General features: G+C 37.2%; 1 protein-coding gene across 1 annotated transcript in view; it reads right to left on the bottom strand.

The window, feature by feature from the left end:
* The window catches only part of LOC116268656 (unconventional myosin-Va-like), a 213,476-nt gene that overhangs the window by 95,577 nt on the left and 100,129 nt on the right, over nt 1–17,770 (bottom strand). The window contains exons 5-9 of the mRNA XM_031668673.1: nt 17,136–17,292; nt 11,304–11,447; nt 9,018–9,099; nt 8,256–8,363; nt 6,223–6,329 (exon numbers count right to left, since the gene is read on the bottom strand). Of these exons, the coding sequence (XP_031524533.1) occupies nt 6,223–6,329; nt 8,256–8,363; nt 9,018–9,099; nt 11,304–11,447; nt 17,136–17,292 (598 nt within the window). The remainder of the gene's footprint in view (nt 1–6,222; nt 6,330–8,255; nt 8,364–9,017; nt 9,100–11,303; nt 11,448–17,135; nt 17,293–17,770) is intronic.

Genomic DNA, 17,770 nt, shown 5'->3' with positions numbered 1-17,770 from the left:
GTCATTAAGTACATAGAAGTTTAGCACTATTACATACCCCTGGTGAATAAAATCTGTTCTCTTTAAAGATGGGATTTCATTCTGTTGCCCAGGCTAGAGTGTGGTGGTACAATCGTATCTCACTGTAGCCTCAAAATCTTGGGCTCAAGAGATCCTCCTGCCTCAGTCTCCTAGGATTACAGGCAGACACCATGCACAGTGAATAAAATCTTTATCATTGCAAAGTCACTCTATTTCCTTCTAGCACTGCTTTTGGCCTCAAAGTCTATTTTGTTCAATACCCGCACAGTGCTGCCAGTTTTGCCCTAGCTAGCATGTCTTTTCTAAACTTTTTTTTTCAAACTTTCTGTACCTCTATAGTTTAGGAATGCTTCTTTAAAAAGTATATACCTGAAACTTTTTTTTCTTTTTTCGACATTTATTTTAGAATCGGGGGGTGCATGTGCAGGTTTGTGCACGAGTACATAATAAAGGAATATTGTGTGATGCTGAGGTTTGGAGTATAAATGAATCCATCACCTAGGTAGTGCACATAGCCGCCAACTGGTAGTTTTTTTCAACCATTACCCTCTCTTGTATTCCCCCGTGTCTGTTGTTCCCATTGATGACCATGTGCAACCAATGTTTAGCTCCCACTTACGTGAGAACATGTATTTGGTTTTCTGTTTTTGCATTACTTCGGATAATGTTTTCCAGCTGAGTCCATGTTGCTGCAAAGGGCATGATGTCATTTTTTTTATGACTGGGTAGTATTCCATGGTTATATCTGAATTTTTTTAACCAGTCTAACAATCTAAGTCTTTCAGCTGGAGCATTTAGTCCATTTTTAATTATTTCTATCTTATTTTGTTCTTTTGGTTGTCCTGTTATTCAACATTTCTTTTTCTCCCTCTTTCTTGCCATATTTTGATTTTTTTCAATGCATTTTCCTCTCCACTAGTTTGAAAGGTTTACTTTGTTACTATTCTGTTATATAATTAACATAATGTAACTAGGTAACACTAACTCCAAACACCCCATCCCAATTTATCCTCTGTTATTCAACACTTTAGTTCTACCTTTTGTGTGTGGGGGCAGGGTAGGCGGCTAGAGATTCATTTCATATTTTAAACTTTTTATCTAATTTTAGACTAACAGAAAAGTTGCAAGAATAGTACAAAAAATTCCCTTCACTCAGATTCCCTAAATATTAACATTTAACCACATTCCCTTTTATCACTCTCTCACTTTTTAACACACACACACACACACACATATATATACACACACACACCATTACTTTTTCAGAACTTTTTAAGAGTAAATTTCAAACACAATGCCCCTTTTATCTAAATATTTCAGTGTGCATTTCCTAAAATACATGGACATTATCTTACATAAGTGCAGTATAATGAAGAAAATGAGAAAATTAGCAATGATACGACCCTATAATATAACCTGCAGATCTAAATCAGTCTTTGCCAGCTGGCCTAACAGTGTGCTCTACAAAAAATAATTAATTTTTATGGTCCAGGATTCAATCCAGGATCATGCATTGAGTTTAGCTATCATGTCTCATTAGTCTCCTTTAACATGAACAGTTCTTCATTCTTCTTTGTCTTTTGCGACCTTGACTTTTTGAAGAGTCCCTCAGTTTGTGTCTCTATGATATTACCTCATGATTAGATTTTGGCAGAAATACCAGAGAAGTGGTGTCGCACACATCCAAAGCTATGTGATATTGATTGGTCCAAATATTCGTACTATCAATTGTGATCACTTGGTTAAGGGAATGTCTGCCAGGTTTCTTGACTGTAATGATAACTATCTTTCCCTTTGTAATTAATACATGTCTTGCGGGGAATTCTATCTTTTACCAGATCAATATACTATTATTATTTTAATTAATCAAATTTTACCTACATTTGCCCACATTTTACTAACTTCTTAGTTCATTTCTTCTTGCATCTTAGCTCTTCTAACTGGGATCACTTTCCTTCTGCCTAAACTATATCCTTTAATATTTAATATTTCCTCTAGTGAGGGCTCACTGGCAACAGCAGATTCTTATAAGCTTTTTTTTTTTTTTTTTGAGACAGTCTCACTCTATCCTCCAGGCTGGAGTACAGTGGCACGATCTCAGCTCACTGTAACCTCCGCCACCCAGGTTCAAGCAATTCTCATGACTCAGCCTCCCATGTAGCTGGGATTATTGGCATGCGCACAACGCCCAGCTAATTTTTGTATTTTAAGTAGACAGAGGGTTTTGCCATGTTGGCCAGGCTAGTCTCAAACTCTTAGCCTCAGGTGATCCACCCGCCTCAGCCTCCCAAAGTGCTAGGACTACAGGTGTCAGCTACCACACCTGGCCGCTCTTAAGTTTTCAATTGTCTGAAAATGCTTCCAACTTTAATTCATTCTAGAAAGATATTTTAACTGGATATATAATTCTAAGTTAATAGTTTCCATTCTAAGAACACTGAAGATATTATTCCACTGTGTTCTGGCTTTTATAACTGCAGCTGGAAAGTGAGCTATCAGATTAACTGCTATTTCTTCAAGGGCAATCTCTTAATCTCTCTGTTTGAAGTTTCCTCTGTCTTTGATATCATTATGATGTGCTTAGGAGTAGATTTCTTTTTATTTATCCTAACTGGGATTTTCTGTGGGTTAGTCATTTTCACAAGTTCTAAAACTTTTTAGTAATGATCTCTTGGAATATTATGTCTGCTTCATTCTCTCTCTTCTCTCCTTTATGAATTTTCATTAGATTAAAATTAGACATGATTACTCTATCCCTCTCTCTTGATTACTGTTTCAAGTGCTCTATCTTTGGGTCTTATCTTGCATTTTGGGCAATTTCTTCACATCTATCTTCTAGCTTATCAGTTTTCTCTTCAGTTGTGCCAAATCTGCTGTTAATTTATTTTGGCATTCTTAGCAGGTATGACTCTGCTATCTGTCATTTCTCCTAGCTCCTTCTATTTTGTTTCACTGGGGGACTTGTGATTTCTGATTGTGAATCAATACTTCTTGTAACTTTTCTGATGGGACTCCACTGAGGCCTAGACTGAAGGTGGGTCCTCCAAAGTAGATTTGCAGTTGCTTCTGTCAGGTGCCTAGGCCACTACCGGCCCAGGATCAATTTAAGCTATATTTTCTTTATGTAGTTTTTTGAGACCTTCCAGGAACTGAAATCAGTCTGGGAATGAATATGTGTGAGAGTCAGTTTGCTGTTATAAATTTTTAGGGAGCTAGTTTTCTGCCTCCACTTGGCACCAAAGTATGGGTCAGGTTAAGTTTTCTTTATACTCTTGGAGTGGGTGGTGGGCAAACTGATTACTAGCTCCCCACTTAGGGTCTCAGCTTTAGGCAGGAGTCTTTGTGTTCCCCTGTTTGTATGGGTCCTATGCTTTGTCTTTGTCTTCTGTAGCTCACTTTGCTATGAAACCCAAAGCTCAAGGTCACTGGGTTCAGCAAATGCCTTCAAGGTGGAGCAGAACTATCAAATAGATATGTCTTACCAGTAACTTCTAAAGCTCATTTAAGGCCAGGCACAGTGGCTCATGCCTGTAATCCCAGCACTTTAGGAGGCCAAGGCAGACAGATCACCTGAGGTCAGGAGTTCGAGATCAGTCTGGCTAACATGGTGAAACCCCGTCTCTACTAAAAATACAAAAATTAGCTGGACGCGGTGGCACACACCTGTAATCCCAGCTACTCGGGAGGCTGAGGCTGGAGAATAGCTTGAACCCAGGAGGTGGAGGTTGCAGTGAGCCGAGATCACATCACTGCACTCCAGATCAGGCGACAGAGAGAGATTCTGTCTCAAAAAGAAAAACAGGAAAAAACAAAAAACAAAAAGCAAAACAAAAACTCATTTAATCTCCGCCTACCCCAAATAGTGAAACTGTAGTACTTATAGCTATCATCAAATCAATAAAGTTGACAAGCACTGGTTAGAAAGTAAAAATAACAGAATTACAAGAACTGAATGGAAGTAACTTCTGGACAAGTTCCATACATTGTAAATACTATTCCTCCAAGATGATATTAATAACTTCTAGACATCTCAAATAGGAAAATAGTACACTCAAATTTTAGGTAAGACTCATAGTGAAGTGATACATGTGATATAACATTAGTCACGACTTTCTTGATCAGGAGAAGCCTGACATTTGGGGAAAGGTCACAAGGGCAAAGATGAAAGATGGTGATGCAAAAATCAATTGAGTTCTTTTTTAAAAATCCAGTTTGTATGCCAACATTCAGAGTAGGGTTATTCATAACAGCCAAAAGGTGAAACAACTCAAATATCCATCAATCAACCAATGGATAAACAAAATATGGTATCTCCATATAATGGACTATTATTCAGCCATATAAAAGAATAAGTATTGACACATGCTACAACATGGATGGATTTTGGAAGAAGCCAGTCACAAAAGACCATATATGATATGATTCCATCTATATGAAATGTCCAGAACAGGCAAATCAGCCAGAAAACAGATTTATGGTTACTTAGGGCTAGGGAAATTGACACATAGGTAACAATAAGTAAAGGGTACTGGGTTTCTTTTTGAGGTCATGGAAGTATTTTAAACCGACTATGGTGATGGTTGCACATATCTGTGAATATACTAAAAGCCACTTAATGGTACACTTTAAATGAGTATGATATGTGAATTATATCTCAACAAGGCTTTTAAAAAGACTAGCAATATTTCATTAGAAGAAATCGGGGTTTAAATTAGAATTATCATTTTGCCTTTTACAAAATCACCATTAGAAAAAAACAGGCTGGGAGAGGGGAGGAGGAATCATGCATCTAAAATTAGGACCAATGGCTTAGGAAAATTACACCTCAAATATAATCATAAAGAAAATAATGAGGATCAAGCTTTCTGAAAACCAAACTCTCTGCCCATCTAGCTCTTGGCCCTTGGACTAATAAATAAGTTACAGGGCTGGATGCAGTGGCTCACACCTCACACCTGTAATCCCAGCACTTTGGGAGGCCAAGGTGGGCAGATCATCTGAGGTCAGGAGTTCAAGACCAGCCTGGCCAACATGGTAAAACCCTCTCTCTACTAAAAATACAAAATTAGCTGTGCATGGTGGTGTGCACCTGTAGTCCCAGCTACTCAGGAGGCTGAGGCAGAAGAATCGCCTGAACCCAGGAGGCAGAGGTTGCAGTGAGCTGAGATCATATGCCTTTGCACTCCAGCCTGGGCAACAAGAGTGAAACTCTGCTTCAAAAAAAAAAAAAGTTACAGAAAAAGTTTTCTTTTCAAATCATAAAGTCACTTATTTTATATTATATCATGTCTCACACATCTAATATAGTATCAAAGTAGTATATCCAGAAAAGACAAGAAATAGATTCTTTTCTTACAGGAGTAGAGAATCTGTTTTTACACAAGAGGCTACAGATCCAGAGAAAAAAGGCAACTGAGTTGAATAAATGCCATTTAAATTAAGGCCTTAATTAAGAATGCCAAAATGAATAGCATGGCTCTTTCCACAAGGACCTCAAATCCTAGTAGGTAAAGGCAAGCAAGAGAGACCTTTATGGAACAATGTGATTTGAGCTACAATAAAGGAAAGCAGAAGGGGGAGTGTGTATCTAAGAAGACATGCTAGAGATCTGCCTGTGAGAAGTGAGTAAGAGCTGGCTAGGGAAGAAGAGCAATCTACGAACCCCAGCAGGGAGAATCTGAGCAAAGCCAGGAGAGACAGCCAGCCTGGCATGGAAATGGCTGGATGTGGAGTGTGCAAAGCAATGAGAAAGAAGCTCAACAGGAAGTCAGGTGTCAGTCATGAAGGCCTTTCATGTCATGTCATGTCATGCCAAGTAAGGTGTTGGGTCTGCTTCTGAAGGCAGTGGGAAGTCCTGAAACATTTCAGTAAGGGCATAATATGATCCCTTATAGCTTTAACTTCCATGAGTTTCTGATCTTGTGGGGCCACAGCTGCATCACAGTCACTAATCTCATCTATCCAACCCTCTTTCTTTCACTCTCTATCTCTGTCACACACACCACAAAATCACTATGCACCAGGGATTAGAATCCATATTTCTTTATTCTCAGTTTGAGATTCTCCTTTTGATAATATATGTCTTTGATAACTATATTTCTGATAATATTGAGAGAGAGACTTTATATTGCTTCTTTACACAATCTACAAATCTAAAACACAATTCAACTGCCATCCCACTAAAGCTTATTCTGAACTTACAGGTATTGTGCAGCTGTCTGCGTCTCGGGATGTAAATCCAACATTGCCTAAGTGAAGGATGCCAGCAAGTATTCGGAAAATTCCCATTTGATGAGATTCACTAATTCCTGAAACAAGAGAGTGAATGAACAAGTGATTAATTTCAGAATAGCAACTAAACAATTATAGTAGACAATTTTAAGCCTATTGTTAATTCCTGAATATTGGCAGATGTTGTGCATATTATAATGTGTCATAGCTAACAACACTTTCATCTTTGTTGACATTAACACATTAGGCAGTTTAGCATCATGGATGGATAACATGGCTGCTGACTGTGGCTGATCTGGCTTGAGACCTGGCTCTAGTACAGACCTATCATCTCAAATGGACAGGTAACGTCAGTATTCTATGCCTCCATTTTCTCATTTGAGATATGAAAATAATAGTGACTATTTCAAAGTATGTGAAGATTAAATGAGATAATGCACATAGCATACTTAATACACAATGTGACATACAGTAAGTGCTAAACAAATTATTGTCATCATTGTCACACACTGGGTTTAAAATTAATAGTATTACCATTTCTATTTATCTCTGCTCCAAATACAGCCCAATAAAGCTGTTACTTCTTAAGGCTGTTTAAAAAGTAATTATTTAATCACTTCTTTAAACTACAGACCAAGTAAAAGTCAAAGACACCAAGATTAGAAGCGTTTGGGCTGGTGCTATATCCCAGCCTGATGAGTATGCGTCCAAATACAGCATCAGAGCAGAAGTTGAAGGATAAGGCAAGATGAGAAAGCTGGACAGCTTTTGGCTTTTATCAGATCTGGCTTCATTTTTAAATAACATAAGAATCTCATGAAAATTAGATACAATTGCATGCAAATAGAAGCAGTGAAATCATTTCCAAATATGTAATCTAAGAAAGGATAATTCAGTACTGACCCTATAATAATAATAATTATTATTTTTTACCATCTCCTGCATTATGACTTTTTCTTTTTTGCTTTTCGACACACAGTCTCACTCTGTCACCCAGGCTGGAGGGCAGTGGTGTGATCTCAGCTCACTGCAACCTCTGTATAGCTTTTTCAAATTCACAATTTACTGTTTACAAATAGATTTAGCCCGAGAAGAAATGCAGCGATTTTCAAACTTTTAATATGCATATGAATCACCAATAGATTTTGACAATATGCAGATTATGTTTCAGTAGGCCTGAGAAGGGATTCAGGATTTTGCATTTCTAGCAAGGCCCACAGTGGTCCTGGTCCATACTGTAATTAGCAGTGCTTTTAAATTAAGTTAACTCACCTGAGGGTACTACTCAAAATGCTATCATATGATTTTAGAGTTATTTATATTCTGAGGTTTTTTTTTTTTCTTTAAGTTGTTGATGACAAGTTCTAAAGATTAATTTATTCATATGTAGGCCCAACATTTTTTAAATCCCAGAAACAAGATAGTGACATCTGAGCTGCTTCAGAAGTGTTGGAACAGAAAAAAAAATGCTGGAATAAACTACATGTAATGTAATATTCTGTCATGATGCCAACTCAGCCACATTTCCCAGCCACAGAAAGATCCCCAAAACCAAACAAACAAACAAACAAACCAAAAGCTCCTACAAAAATGCGAGCTTGTAGAGGAGCCCATTTCACTTAGCTTCATGTTTCAGATTTTGTAAAAATTTAAGCAAAGAATTACAAGTAGCCCTCCCCTGATGCCCCAAATATATTTTGAACAGTTTTATTGAAGGCTAATTTGCATACTATAAAATTCACCCATTTTGAGTGTGCAATTCAATGATGTTTTAGTAAATTTACAAAGTTGCACAACTATTACCACAATCTAATTTTAGAACAGTTCTATCACTCCAAAAAGAAACCTCCTGCCCATTTGCTGTCTAAATGTGTTCTATGTGGAATATTAAATCTTCTAGCAATACTCGCCACTTAATATAAAGTCAAGCCAATATTCTAAACAAAGGTTGCTTGAGTAAAAAAGCTATTCCTCAGAAGAGCTCAAGAATAAAGTGACATTACCTAGCAAAGTGCAGGCCTGTCTGGTGTGTGCCATCTCCTTTGCATCATCCACTCCTTCAATCACAGGACTGCCTCCTTGTTGCGTGTAATTAAAGTCATCTGCATTTCCTGTAACGAAGAAAAATAAAAGTTTTCTGGTTTATGAAAAAGCCTTGACTTCTACCCTTATGTCCACTCTGAATCAGAGGTGGTGATAGCACAGTTGAGTGTACAGGGTCTAGAGTTTGACTGCCTGTGTTTTCAATTGTATTTTAATAAAAAACTAAAAATTAAATAAAATTTAATTAAATGGGGTAAAATATTTATAGTTTATTTATGTTAATTGGTAAAACAAATAGTCCTTTCCTAAAGGTTTTATTCCAATCTACACACTAGAATAATTTCCTCAAATCCTTTACTCCCCTCATAAGAAACCCTACTGGCCTCTAACAAATCAACTCCTTTAATTTTTTTTTTCTTTTAATCAAGGCAAATATCAAACATATACAAAAGTAGAGAGACTAACATAATGAGCCCCTAGGTACTCATTACTCATCTTAATCAGCCATCTAAAATCACCTCCAGGCCAATACTGTTCCATTTATACAGCTACTTACTCCTTCTCTACCCTATGGGTTATTTTGAAGCCAACTGCTGACTTTTTATCATATTATCCATAAGTATTTCAGCATGAGATAAGCTCCTTTTTAACAAGTAAATTCAGGAACTTGGAAATTAACAGAAAACAATACTAGAACAATAAATTTAATGCCATATTCATACCTAATCGTAGCATTTTAAATTCAGGTAACTTTGCTGAGGCACAAAGCTGATAGAAGATATGATAGTTTCTCTCCTCTTCTGCCTTTGAAATAAGAAGAGTTTTCAATTACAGCATTTTAATCTAAAATTCAGAAAATTCTATCATAAAATAAGATTTTAATATTTAATTATCTCAGTTGGTTAAATAAATTATACTCTCCAATATTTCCTAATACTTATTTCTGATTATTAAATCTTCTGATTTATAGTCTATATGCATATATATGAATATGTGTGTGTTGGTCAAATTCAACATAAAATATTGGATAGTAATGCTTTCTGAACTAGTGAACAGCTTGATATATGTCTACAATCATAAGATAATCAGTGCTTTTGGGGGGAAACTAAAACCATTTTTTTTTTTTTTTTTTTTTTTTTGCCATACTCAATACTATTTTCTAATGGTACCTCTTAGATTCACAGTCTTCCAAATGCTTTGAAAAAAGAATAATCCCATTCTTGCCATATTGTAGACTGGACCATCTACTGTGTTGTTTGTAAGAAAGCCACAAATGTACATCTTCTATATCATTTTAGTTTATACATTTTAAATCAATAACTTTTATAAAATAGAAAATAAATCACATATAAATTCTAAGATAATTTTTCAGTATTTCCTGAGAGTCTTTTCCACACATATATCTAAAAAATACAGTTGCAATAATATTGTTCATACACCTAATAGTTTATCACTATATCCTTGATTTTTACAGTAGACTAAGTTGGCTAATGAATCTTATTAATAAGGCCAGGGTCAGGTTTGATGCCCACAGGGGGCTGATGTCTGGAAAAGAAAACCTATTATAGGGACAGAAGCCACTGAACAAATTACCAATATACTAATGACCACAAGCATGATTAAATAAGAGATCAGGTGGTTCAGCACACAGAAACTACAAAAGCCTGAGAGTCTGCAGAAATGCTTAGGTCCTCTTTGTACATAAAGGACAGTACAAGTATGCCTCTTCTGATTGTGTGATTCATTTTGACAAGCCAAACATCCTTGACATTCTATATCTCTGGAGACTGGGAAACTGCTAGAAATGGTTCAGTGTCTCTAAACAAGACAATAAGGATTGGGCCTTACCATTTTATATTAAGCACTACTAGCCTTTGGTCTCATACTGACCAAGGACCATCTTTCCTCCCCGCTTACTCACTTACCTATCAATCAAACCTCTACTATTTGAACTCTAACATTTGAATCTTCTCTTAGATCTACCTCTGTTTCACCCATTCTTTCTTCTGGTTATCAAAGTAGACACTTTTCAAAAAAACCTACACAAATGGCCATCAGTGTAGTAACACTGTTCTGTATGTACCTAAATATTAAATATAATACTTCATTTGTATTGCCTTACTATACAAATCAAGTATTATATTTTAGGTGGCGACAAACCAGGCACAGCCCCAAAGTCAAAGCCAGAGCAACTTCAGACTGCTCAAATTATCAGACACTTTCAAACCTATGACAGACCTGGGCTATGGAAATTGTGGATGCTGTTACATGGCAGTGCCAGGGGCATTTGAACCTCAATGCAGTGGGCATGCAGTTGAGGTTAATGAAACCTAAATCTCACAGCATGAGGGAAGCAGTAGGTCTACAGAAGCCCTATACTGAGAGTGTGTGATAAATCCATACCTATAAATATATAAATGTATGCCTGTTAGTGATGTAAATATATAGTATCTCCCACTTTCCAATCAAAAGGGATCAAGAGCTTACATGTGAATGTAAACCCTACACAGATGCATCAACTGTTTTTTTTGATAGCAGTTCACAATTGGGTTGTGAAGATTTTTGTAACCCTCACTATTCTACCTGAACAATAATATATTCTAAGAGAGGAGAAGAAGGAAGGAAAGAGGACAAGATAATTTTTTTTCTTGAACCAAGTTCAAACTGTAACTTATTGAAAGCATGGAACAATACCTTCCCTATCATTTGGAAATATGAGAGACAAGACTAAACTAATAGCACCTGTTCTCAACTAAGCTTTCCTGCAAGCACCTGTAGGGAAAAGCCAAACCTAAAAGTGACCAGCCCCAAAGACTATTAGCGTTTAAGTGGTACTCCCCTGCCTCTAACAGGCACCATTTTCCATGCTTCAGTCCAAGTGTGGTTGGAGGTAATATTGTCATAATATGCTCAAAACTATCTAGAAATAAAATGCATACCAGCAAGCATGGACTCAACAATTATACAGCAATCTAACACAAGTACATTTGTGAACATGGCTGGCTTACCTGGAATACCACTCTGGATTTCTCTAAAAGATAAGTTCTCATATTGGCACCAATGATTCGATATCTCTTATCAAAACCAATCTCAATATACTTCCCAAAACGGCTGCTATTATCATTCCTGGTTGTTTTAGCATTTCCAATTGACTAAAAAGCAAGAGAGAAAATAAGATTTTAGACATGTAATTAACAACATGACATTTACAGAATCTGCTCAGAGAGAGAAAAGATGGAGTAGAACACAGGTCCTTAAAACTGATTTTTTTTTTTTTTTTTGAGACAGAGTCTTGCTCTGTCACCATGCTGGAGTACAGTGTCACGATCTCGGCTCACTGCAACCTCCGCCTCCCAGGTTCAAGCGATTCTCCTGCCTCAGCCTCTGGGATTACAGGCACATGCCACCACGCCCAGCTAATTTTTGTATTTTCAGTAGAGATGGGGTTTCACCATGTTAGCCAGGCTGGTCTCAAGCTCCTGACCTTGTGATCCACCCACCTCGGCCTCCCAAACTGCTGGGATTACAGGCGTGAGCCACTGCACCCAGCCAAAACTGATTCTTTTAAGAACAGAAACACTTTTGCCACTGCAGGCACAGGTGTATCTTTTGCTCACTGCACAATCACACAGATATATACTAATAGTTCTTATTTGTCTTGTTAGTCTCACAAAAATGATTTTCAGAAACAGCAGACCTGAACTCAGAGGTTAGAATATTTTCATAACACCTTTTGGGTTATCTGAACGTTCACGCCAGCAAAGAGAACAAATGACAATGACAGCTGCCAAGGCATGGGCTTTGTTAGGTAAGTTTCAGGTTTTTATATTTTTCCAAAAACTTCACCTGCTTTACATAAATAAAATGGTTAACACCAATTAACATTTCCTGGAAATGCTGCTCTGGTGCTCAGGGTCTCTTTAGCCTGATATTTCTATCACCTTATCCTGTGGCAACAAAGGTCCAGTTAGACTGTTTATTAGCAGAGTATTAGTATTACCCACTCAATTTAAAGGCCATTTTCAGAACCAGAAAAAGAAACATTTGGCTCTGGATTTTGACAGTTAAATCTAGCTTACAAAATATCAGCTACAGAATGCAGAGAATATAACTCACTGCTAAATGTTTTATATAACCTTAAAATTTTTAATGCCATATGTCTTTCTGATTTAGGTAACTCGCTTCTGTAATTTTTTTTAAAGGCAAAGCAAAAAAAAGGTGTAGTCAGAAAAGCAAGTGTTTACATAATGCATATATTAAATGTTTAATAAGCAAATTTCATAAAAGATTAATCTCTTTCACCTTCACAAAGCCTATGTTAGGATTAGTATATTGAAACTACAGCAGAGAGAAAGATGTGAAAATACAATGTAGTTTTAAGAGTGATACAAATGTAAGTAATGAAAACAGTAGTAACATAGCCATACAAGTCAGCACATTAGATTCTTTGATCAATCAAAGAAAACATATTTTCACTTTCTGAAATAGAGTATAGATATCATCCTATTTTGTTTTGGCAGTGAGGACACTGCTATATTTTATATTAACATTTTAAAATCTTTTCTAGAAAAATAAGAATAAGAATATCTTCCTGGCAAAATTACAGAAGGATCTAATGTAGCCTGAGATAATTTATCTATTCATTTACTCAGATGTTACCCCTCTTGATATTACAAAACACCACAGCAAAAAACAGTCTGTACACTGTCTCACTATTTTATTTAGAAAAGGAGATTAATTATAAATGCAGACTTTTCTCTCAACACAATATATTCTTCCAAAGAGCAAACGAAAGGTCACATGCGGTAGAAGTAGCAGCAGCTACTCAATAAACACTCAGCAAATATTAGTTACGGGCCTAAGCACTTTCCTGCCAGTAACTAAGCAAGTGGAGCAAGGGTGGGCCACAGCTTCTCCTCCTTCCTCAACTCTTACCCCACCTTCCACATATCATCTCTCTCCATCTACTCAGACTGGGCGTCAGAGTGGCCCACCTGTCGAAACACCACCACATTGTGAGAAGAGGCAGGGATTGACTAGAGTTGAAGCAGATCCTTTTGTTTTCAAGTAAAATGCATTTAAACATAGACAAACAATGGTGGAAAGAACAAATGAATTAAAAGCCCGAAGACCTATCAGACCAGACCCTATTATCAACTTGCCATTATTTAATCTCTTTGAGGACCATTAGTATCCTCAAATGTAAATTGACTAGGATAGTGGAGCTCTAGGATTCTTTTTAAAAAATAAAATTATTTTATTCTAAGTCCTGAACCTGATAGCGAAAGAAATTTCTATACACAAACAGTACCTTTTGTCCACTCCCTCAATTGTTGCCTCGGCCACATAAGCACTGTATTCACAAGAGACTCCCTAATACTATTTTCACTTTAATTAGCAAGAAGCCACTAAAGGAAAAAATAAATTTTATAATCTTGGTAATCTTGGTTTTACTATTTTAATGTAATGATGCATGAGCCACTTCTTTGCTAAATGGAGAGGAAAATCTTCAATTATGGTTATTGAAATTAAAAAGGAACAATTGGCCAGGTGCGGTGGTTCATGCCTGTAATCCCAGCACTTTGGGAGGCCAAGGCGGATGGATCACCTGAGGTCAGGAGTTCGAGACCAGCCTGACCAACATGGTGAAACCCCATCTCTATTAAAAATACAACAGTAGCTGAGCGTGGTGGCATGTGCCTGTAATCCCAGCTACTCAGGAGGCTGAGGCAGGAGAATAGCTTGAATCCAGCGGGTGGAGGTTGCAGCGAGCTGAGATCATGCCATTGCACTGCAGCCTGGGCAACAAGAATGAAACTCTGTCTCAAAAAAGAAAAAAAAAAATTAAGATCCAGGCCTGGTACAGTGGCTCACACCCATAATCTCAGCACTTTGGGAGGCTGAGGCAGGAGGATTGCTTGAGCCCAGGAGTTCATTTGAGATCAGCCTGGGACAGGCTGAGACAGAGCAAGACCCTGTCTCTTAAAAAAAAAAAAAAAAAAAAAAAGGTTTCAGTGTGCTATTCCCATCTTATGATGAAAATTTCCAGGAAAAAATGAAAACATCATGAAATGGAGCAAATAGAGTAATTATCTGTACATCATTCACATTTTGCAAAAGAAGCCTACGTTGAGAATGAGGAGCTTCCTTTTTGAAGAATAATGTGCATATCTCTTTAGACACTGGATTATAATGTTAACCGTGTAGGATGCTCATTATCCTATGAGGAGTTTCAGCAGATCACTGGAGACGCAGATATATCTTTCCTGACATCACAGCAAAGGGCTCTGATATAGGGACATAGTCTTGAAATGATTTAAAGCTACAAATTTTTCAGACTACATACTCAGTATTTTACCTATGTTTTCTTCCAGTAACTGATCTTCAGCTCCATATTACATTTCCATCTTTCAAACTGAGATGCCCTTTTTTGTAGTTATTGAAAATTAGTTCAACTCTTTACCAAATTTTTCTTAATCCAAATTCTTATAGATGAACAATTTCAAATTATTTAGACAGACTAAATAACAGAGAAGGAAGCAGGTGAGCATAGCTGATCCCTTTATCTTTTACGTTCATCCCAGCAAGCAGGGCATAGTCTTTATAATTGCGTATTGTAAGTATTATCTTTGACTGCTGTGGTTTGGATATAACATGTCCCCACCAAAATTCATGTTTAAATTTGATCCCCAATGTGGAGGTGCTGGGAGGTGGGGTCTAGTGGGAGGTGTTTTGGTCATGGGGGCAAATCTATAGTGAAAGCCTTGGTAAAGTTCTCCTGCAGTGAGCTCTCCCTCTGGTGAGACTGGATTAGTTCTCTCGGGACTAGATTCATTTCCACTGGAGTGGGTTGTTATGAAGTCAGGAGGCCCTCAGGTTTCCCCTGTTTGCGTGTGTCCACTTGCCCTGTGACATTCTCTGCCATGTTATGCAGCACGCTGGCCCTCACCAGAAGCCTAGCAGATGCCAGAGCCATGCTTACTGTATAGCCCACAGAACCATGAGCTAAATAAATCTCTTTTCTTTATAAATTACCCAGCCTCAGGTATTCTGAGGCTACAGTTACAGCAACACTAAATGGACTACGACAGTGGCTATTCCAAATTTTTAATATCACTCCTACTAATACAATTCAAATCTGTGTTGCAGAAAAACCAATAAAGTTTTTTTTTTTTTTTAAATAAAATAGTTCACTCTACTCATGAAAAATTCTAGAAGGTTCATTCTAGACTTCAGTTATCCTCAAAGACAACTTCAAATCCTGGTATTATATGGTCCAGGCCCAGAAGAAATGGGATTACCTAATGCTATCACATTCAAGACTTTGGGATATTCCAGTGCTAGGGACTAAAATGGCTGGAACTGTTGTCAAATACCAAGAATCTGTCATGACCAAAACCAGTCAAAACAACAACAGCAAGAAAAGAAGCCATACTGTTTGCTGACCCCAAACCAAAAACTGGCTCCACAGATTCTATTTCCCCAGTATTAACACCAGTGACATCCAGCACTGTATCTGTAGCTTACATTCTTTCAAAATCTTAACATCTGCTTAACATTTTCACTATTCTCTTTTGGTGCAAGCATCTGTTTCTTCCTGTTCATCCTATTTCAGAAAGCATTCCCAGTATTTTTTTCCATAGCACATCCAGCCCAGGAAACCTCTGAATTTCCCCATCATATCTTGTTTTTCGATCCCAAAAAGTAGAAGTCCTGCTGCTCTAGAGGGCAGCCCTACAGATAAGAGGTCACAGCACTCTGTTCTGAAGTGTCACACGCAGCACTGCAAACCAAGCACAATTACCTCTAGATAGATTATTGCAAAAACCACTTGTACCACAGGTGCACCAGGCCGATTTTAACTCCATCTGTGTTTGGGTGACAAATAAGGCTTGACAAAGGAAAAAGACAGGAATAAAAAAATGCCGATTTGAATTTTTAACAAGGAAAGTTTGCTTCTGCATGTCCAAACTAATTTCTCTCCATTTAACAAAATTAATTTTTCTCCATTTAATAAGTCTTCATATAAAACTATAACTTTCCAAAAATCATATTAATAGATAAATAATACTCTACAAACCCTAAAATACTCAAATTCTCACACAATCAGTTCCATTTTCATTGGCGCAGGCATTTCTACTTTGTATATGGTGCACTCGAATTTTGAAAGCACATTCTTTCATAGTTCTTCCCCTGTCAAAACCTTATAGTTACTGAATGTCTTTTACAAACCTATAGCTGTGTTACATTCTTGACAGAACAATAACAACAACAAAAAAGCTTATAGAGATCATATTTAAGTTTACAGTTCAAATCTGGAAAAAAATTAAAACTTTAGCTATATTAAAATTTAAGCCAACTTAGGTTGGACTAAGTACAGAAATGAAATATGGGCAAAGGAATAATGAAACTCATTCATACTTGAGCATAACAAATCTTATGTTTTAGAAGGAGCATAAATAAGAACTCCGGACTTGGGGGAAATGAGTAACTTGTACTTCTGGCACAAGGAAAGGAACAATAGATATGAGTCAGTTAATGAGGAGAAGGAAACTTAATTGTTGCCTGGTATTTAGGGGCAACAATTTCACTAGTAGGTCAAAAATTCAGGATTATAGACTAAAGCAGATTCCGCTATAGCTGGGCTTTATTAAAAACGTCTACCTTACCAAATTTTTACTTTTCCTAGATTTTTTTATAAACATGTAGAAAAATATTTTCTTAATTTTAGTGGCTGGGAGACCCCGGGCTTTCTTGAGACATGCTGTATCAATCAGTTTTTTGAGCATGTTTCTTATCGAGAGAATATAGGAAGAAAGCCGAAGACTCTGCTGTCTTACCTCCATGATGGGGTTGGAGGCCAAGACCTTTTCCTCCACGTTGGCCTCACTGGCAGAACCACTCACAGTTGCAAAGTATCGCATGGCATACTTAGCTGAGACTGTTTTTCCTGCCCCAGACTCTCCACTTACGATGATGGACTGATTTCGTTCATCTCTGTAAAATAAAAAAAAAAAAAAAAAGGAACTGCCAGTGCTGCCTGTAGCAGGATTGATAAGGGAACCTATGGTCTCTATGGAAGTAGGGGGCCAATTAATGGATTTTTTTGGTCAATACTGGTGCTGATAACGCCAAGGTTGCAGGTTCAATCCCCATACCAGCCACCAGAAATGTTTCAGGAATTTTTTTTTTTTAAGGAATCAGAGAGACACATGGGGTTGAGGAGGATATTTATTATTTAGGTGCACTAGCCCAGTCGGATTAACATCCAAAGGACAGCCCTGAACAAAGAGTTAAGTTACCTTTTAAACATTTCATGGGGTTGGGGGGAGATCTGTGCAGGGGAAAGCATATTACAGAAGCAAGAAACAAAGACAGTTATTCAATTAATTGAGACATACATTACATCATTTCTTACTTTTCAAGAAAAAATATGTTTTATGACTTGGGTTTATCTGTCTAGTGACTTTGCAGC

This window comes from Papio anubis, chromosome 7, assembly GCF_008728515.1.
Source record: "Papio anubis isolate 15944 chromosome 7, Panubis1.0, whole genome shotgun sequence".
Taxonomy (NCBI): domain Eukaryota; kingdom Metazoa; phylum Chordata; class Mammalia; order Primates; family Cercopithecidae; genus Papio; species Papio anubis.
The sequence above is the reverse complement of the archived record's forward strand: the minus strand, read 5'-3'. Positions and strand labels throughout refer to the sequence as shown.